Source organism: Poromitra crassiceps (genome assembly GCF_964638095.1).
Source record: "Poromitra crassiceps genome assembly, chromosome: 2".
NCBI lineage: Eukaryota > Metazoa > Chordata > Actinopteri > Beryciformes > Melamphaidae > Poromitra > Poromitra crassiceps.
Genome location: NC_139624.1, coordinates 38,424,584 through 38,431,101, shown reverse-complemented (window position 1 = coordinate 38,431,101; position 6,518 = coordinate 38,424,584). Strand labels below are relative to the sequence as shown.

The 6,518-nt window shown below is 43.2% G+C and overlaps 1 protein-coding gene across 1 annotated transcript in view; it reads left to right on the top strand.

Moving 5' to 3' along the window:
* Positions 1-338: 338 nt before the first annotated feature.
* The window catches only part of spam1 (sperm adhesion molecule 1), a gene marked incomplete at both ends in the record, with an annotated part of 31,346 nt that continues 25,166 nt past the window's right edge, over positions 339-6,518 (top strand). The window contains one exon of the mRNA XM_083662052.1: positions 339-344. Coding sequence (XP_083518178.1) covers positions 339-344 — 6 coding nt within the window. The remainder of the gene's footprint in view (positions 345-6,518) is intronic.

Genomic DNA, 6,518 nt, shown 5'->3' with positions numbered 1-6,518 from the left:
AGCACAGAAAACATCCCAGAAGGGGGAGGGGCCTCACTCACTTGTTAACTAACCAATTAAGACAGAAAATAGCTCAAAAGAGTGGGAATTTAGTACATGGACAATCAGCTGAAATGGAATGTCCATGTGGATCACCTATGTGCCAAATTGGCACAACGTTTGCACTTTCTGCGCAGACTCAGGCTCTTTGGTGTGAGCAAGAAAGTCATGTCCACTTTCTATGATGCAGTGCTAGGTAGCATTATCAGATATGGCATGGCTGCCTGGTTCGGGACACTGTGAGCGGGATTTGAGCTGTCCAGCTCAAATCCAAAATAGTAAAAATGGAAAAAACTGCCATGAAGGTAATTGGTAGAAAAGACTCACCTTCTCTTCAGGTAATTTTTGAGAAAGCAGTGCTCAGCCTGGCAAATAGGGTGCTGTCTGATCCTTCACACATTCTGACTTCAGAGTACGAGCTGCTACCTTCAGGCAGACGCTATAGGGCGATTCGTTGCAAGAGCAACAGGTTTAAGTTTTCTTTTCTTCCAACTTCTATAGGTCTACTGAACAATCATCACATTGTTCATAGCACTTAGTGGAGTGGAGACTTTTATGATGGTTATTGTACATCTGCATTGCTCTTAATTGTGATACTTTTATTACCATACTGGTGATTGTGCACTTATATTCCGGTCCTATGATGTACTATTGTATGGTTACTTGGTGTGACCTGTGATTAGTACTCATGAATATGCTTCTACTTGTATTTATTTTCTAATTTATTGAATTTGCTCCCTACTATGGTTAAGCTGACTCTAGGTCAGCTATACCTACAGTGTGAGTGACTGTTGCTTCAATTGAATGTACAAACGCTGCTATTATGTGTCGTCTGTATCTGTTTTAAAAACGCTCATGTGAACTATTGCACTTTGCCCATGACAAATTTCCCTCGGGACAATAAAGTATATCTCATCTCACAGTCTGACAATCTTTATTGAGCAGCTTCACTGGAACATTAAGGTTAAGTTTATTGGACCAGAGAGCACAGTTGCTCTAATCATTGAGGAAGGGAAAGTAACACTCGGTCACGCTTAGAGAGTATCAGTCATATGCCTGTCTTACCACAGTCTGGAAAACAGCTTCAGTTTTTTTCTCTCTTTTTCTTACAGAAATGTATTCTCAGCTGTGCTTTGCCATGTGAACCAACCAAAAATGTCCAACCTATAGTGTATTTAACTGTGATTCCAGGGGTGATTGAGGATCCTCACTCAGATGCCAAAAATATAAGACATGATCCGACCAACCCCCCCCCATCGGACCACACACACACACACACACACACACACACACACACACACACACACACACACACACACACACACACACACACACACACACACACACACACACACACACACACACACACACACACAGCCATCACCACCACCCGCCCCCTCCCAGTTACTACCTGCATTTCACCCCCTTAGGTCAAGGGTCGTGGTCTCAGTGTTGACAATCTCTCGCGAACACGTCAACTAACCACCACCAAATGGCAAATGGCATTTGTTCAACCACACACATAAACATACACACATACAGGGTATAAACACAGGCTCAATGTACCACAGGGGTTCTCAACCTTTCGTAACTTAAGGCCCACTTCTGATTGTAAAACAAATGATTCCATGGACCACCTTTCCAAATAAACGAGAGAGAAAAACATGACCCAAAAAAAAAAAAAAATTGAAATTGAAATTGAAATTATGTTTTTTATGTGAATTCTTGAGCACATTTAACTCATTGAGTGCCAGCCACTTTTGGAGAACGGACGCTCCCAGTGCCAGAGTTTCAGAGCGTTTTCAGTGATTTCTCAAGGCCCACAGAATATTGTGTGATATTACTATGTAAACACTGAACACGCCCAAAGAACGATGAGACTCTCTTCTATCATCAGCAAAAAAAAGTTTATTGATATCATTTTCCGTTCTTTAGTTATCAGCCGGAGAATATAGGTTGATTTCAGCAAAAACAGACGTTTCCATCTAGAAGCTGAGATAAACAGCCTTTTGTGAAATGAAGCATTTCAAGCAAATCACTGACACTGAAGCTAATATTTTCTGACCTGAAACATCTGAACAGTAATTTCCTTCAATAAAACAGCACCCCCACCCCCCTCAACTCCAAACTCCTCCTCCGTGGGAGTGTCTCTGGTGGCTCTGCTCACTCTGCTGGCTGCTGCGTGTGTCAGGCGAGTCTCTGCTGCCTGCTATGGCAGGCTCTGCTGCCTGCGGATCCATGTTCGGATGGCGGCCGCTCGTCGGGGGAGTCTGGATGGGGCTCGCTGAGTTCGTCTGCGTTTCTGGGGTTTCGGTTGTGAGCTGGGATGAAGCTGCGTCCGATTATAGGCTTTCTGCTGCGCGTTTCAAAGTGCGCTGCACCCAGTCTATTTTCGGAGCGCTCAGCCTTGTGCGCCGGCTCCCAGCGCGACACTGAAAAGCCAAACCATTCTCATGAGAATGGTTTGGCTTTGGTTTTATTTTCTGGTGGCTAATCGTGTGGAGAAACTATGCAGCAGAGACAGAGGGCCTCATTTGTGGGAGCGGATTGGCTGCTGTTCGCAGCTAACGTTAACTCCAGCCAGAGCAATCTGTGCCGCTCTGGCTCATGCATCGGTTTCTCTTTCATCCCGGGGCTTTTTCTGCTGTTTTTCCTCAACTTTCTCTAATCTGGAGAGCACTGTCGCCACCTAATGGGTCCGTAAAATAGGTTATACACCTTCAATAGCTACAATATTTTTACAGGAGATGCAGGAGGCTTTGATCCACGTCCCACCGTCAAAAAACGCATTTGACGCCGATCGACGTCATTGGCACTCTACGTTACTATTCGCTTTGACGCCGATCGACGTCATTGGCACTCAATGAGTTAACCAGCAAAAAACGGTAAATTTAATTTTCTTCCAGTACCACTAAGACAGATTGCCACTTTTGTTCCCATGCAAAAGAAGTACCGTATACAGACTCCACTTATTTTGCCTGTTGCTGATCATTTTTTGTCCTGCACCTGCTAATCAAGTGGATGTGCATGCTTTACTTTTTATTTGCCAGTGCTCCTTTCTGTCATTTGAACCTGTAAAGAGGGTGTTTACAGTAATATAATACATTGTGTATTTATTATGTATATGTGCTCAGTGAAACTTCATGTGCCATTTGTTCTGTAGTTCACAGGCCGATGAAAACACGAGGATGCTGACGTCTGACCTTCCTCTACTCTCTGAAACACATCAATACATCAGCTAATGTTTGATGGAAGCTTATTGAAGAGTCAGGTAGAGAGGCAAACATTTCTGGGAGAAGTGGAGTTATTATTGGGATGATGAAACAGACCCTCTCTTCCCACCCAGGTGTCAAACTATCCTGTCTCCTCACTGCAGGGCAAGAATGTAAGGATTTTGGGTGCTAGACTGATGGCATGTGCAGTAACTACTAGCCTATATGTTAGGCATTTAGGTTGCACTCTATATAGGCTACAAGGACACTTTGAAAGGGACACATGGCAGTCGATGGATCAGACCTGTGGCATTCTGGTCATGGGACAGTCTCACTAAGCATCAGGCCACCAGGGTCCCAGAAGTGAACACTAGAGTTAGACACACAGACAGGTGCTGTGCCCAACATAATCTGTAACAAAATGAGCCACCTGCTCTCTCATAAGACGGTTGCTCATGCTAACATGCTATTTTTATTTCTTAACATGCCTTTTGATGGATGCTGTGATCTAAGGCGAATGACTCTATGGATGTACAAATTAACGCATACAATTGTGTTATGTTATGTTGCCCCAGTGGTTATTGAACCCAGAGGCGGACTGGGATTCTAATTCAGGCCGGGCATTAGATAGCAAGCAGGCCAGGCCGATACGGGCCGTCGCGCGTGCCGGCGTCCGTAGGGCGGCGGCGAAAAATTTGGGCCATTTGAAGCCCAATTTGAGCCGTTTGAAGCCCAATTTGGGCTGTTTGAAGCCAGATTTGAGCTGTTTGAAGCCCGATTTGGGCCGTTTTCCTTTCCTTTCCTTTCCTTTCCTTTCCTTTCCTTTCCTTTCTTTTCTTTTCCTTTCCTTTCCTTTCCTTTCCTTTCCTTTCCTTTCTTTTCCTTTCCTTTCCTTTCCTTTCCTTTCCTTTCCCTTCCTTTCCTTTCCTAGTTGTTTGTTGAAGCCTAAAAAAGTGTCTAGTTAGTCTTATTCAGAAACTCTCTTAATCATCATATAATTTCTAACAGCCTTGTTCCTGCTCACCAGTGAATAAGCCAACCAGTGCATGAAACTATAACTTATTTTCTAAGCTCCCCAATGGCAAGTGTTTGATTGATTGATTGATTGATTGATAACTTTATTGATTCAATAAGAGCAGAATTGTGCAAGACAATACAACAAAAATATTGATCAAAAGGAATAAAACACAATAAAGCCCAAGGGCTTGTTTCCATTGTGGTCCTTTGTGTGGGACAAGTGGAGTGAATATGTGTGCAGGTGTGAGCGCGTGTGTGCGCGGGCAACAAACACAAACAATGAAACATTTAACAACACAACCATACACTCAAAGACTGATTAGTCATTGACTGAATGGTTAATTTCACCAGCTAATTTATGTAGGTTTGTAGCAACCACAGCAGTTTGAGTCTAGCTGCCAATGTGATACATGGAGGTGGCAGACTTACATGTTCTTCAAAAGAAATGTCAAATGAGACTATAGCCTACAGGCCATAGTGTGACTGCTATCTGTTTGCACTGTGTATGTTTTGTGCTTGTGGTTGTACCATGTGAGTCAGGTAGTCTCAAATGTCGCTTTATTACTTTGTTGTTCCTACCTGTTTTGTTCTCTGTTCTGTTATGCATTGTAGATGCTATATAACTTTTTATGTACTTGATTATAGCTTTTTCCACTTGCCTTCTCCATTATTCCCATTATCCAAGTTATTCCCATTATCAGAGTAAATTTCGTATGACACTATAAAATATAAATGCTTTGATAGTGCAGCATAAAAAATAATTCAGAGTAAGTAAATTCCTGTTCCATAACCCTAAACCCTAACCCTCAATCTGCAGGCACCAACATCAACACCAGCTCAATAACAGTCTGAGCTCCACAGACATGGCCTGGCCAAACATTGTGCTACCCTCTGAAGGCAGTGAGTGCACGCTCCATAACTTCACACCCAGGTGTGCCTTCCTCCACTGCTCCAAGTCAAACTTGGCACAGGACGATCATAACAAGACGATTCAGTCCGAGACAAATAACAAAGTGCAGAGTGCATCCATGTCCACAGATCGGCCCCTCTGCCTCTTTCCTCTCGTCTCCTCTGGACTCGTCTCCTAACTGACACTGGATCATGTTTTTGTAAAGGCATTCTCACTTTCACTCTCTTTTCTCCAAAGTTGCTATACCCTTGGATGTGTATTTGCCTTGATCTAGACATTAATCATCACATCAAGGGATCTTGTGGTGAGGCGGCTCCACTGAAGGGATGTCCAGGTACTGTCTTTTTTGTTTCTGCGTTGGGTCAGAGTTTGGGTTGGCCATAGAGAGTTTGTTTTCGGTTGGCAAGGGGTCTAACATCTTAAGGTTATGGTTGGCATAGTTTGAGGACATAAAATCCATGTCAGGATTTCTGGGGTGTTTGTGGTTTATGGTTGGCAAGGTGGACGTGTGTCTAGTTAGGATGGGCAAGATGGAAGAGATGAGTTCACATCATGGTTTTGAGCTCTAGTTTGTGGTTTAGGTTGGCATGGGAAGGACAGTGAGGGAGAGAATGAGGAAGTGAAACCATGCCAGGCTTGACAGATTGGACGGCAGTTGGTGGGACTGTGCTTGAGTCATGAGAGAAAAAAAACTCATGATTCATGTTACAATTGGCAAACAAGAACAGTCTTGTGGGACAGTGGATAGTGAGGATCTCCGATCTCAGATCAGATCTGACAGCTGGGTCTGATGAAGAGCCTGTGAAATGATGTTTGCCCTCTTCGTGGCAGGCTTTTGATGGTGTCCAGCACTGAGGCTGGCACAATAATGCCACGGCTTCAGTGAAAAGACTTGAGAAGCTTTTCCATTATTATTGTGTATTTATTTAAATTTAATTTATTTATATACATGCAAAGTAAAGAAACTATGGTAAAGAGTCAGACATTTAGAAACAACAGCTGTTCGTCACTGTGCCTCTATAGCTTGGGGACATCAGTTAGCTCTATACTATCGTTGCATATCTCTTTATGTTCAGTCAACATTTTATTTTGAATATCTTGAGAGGATCAAATTCCATTGCTCATGGAAGTTTCATTATATTCTTCCTTCCCCAGTGGAAAGGACATTATCTACTGTAGTAGCAATGAAACCTGTTAGCATTTTACAGAGAAATATTGTGTTTGATTGGGGCTGTTTGTTTGTTTGTTTGTTTTTTTCATTCAGTGTCTCTTCAGCCAAGGGAAAGGATGGTTTCAATCCCACAGAAGAGCAGAGGCTGTGTGTTGCTGCTTCTCTCACT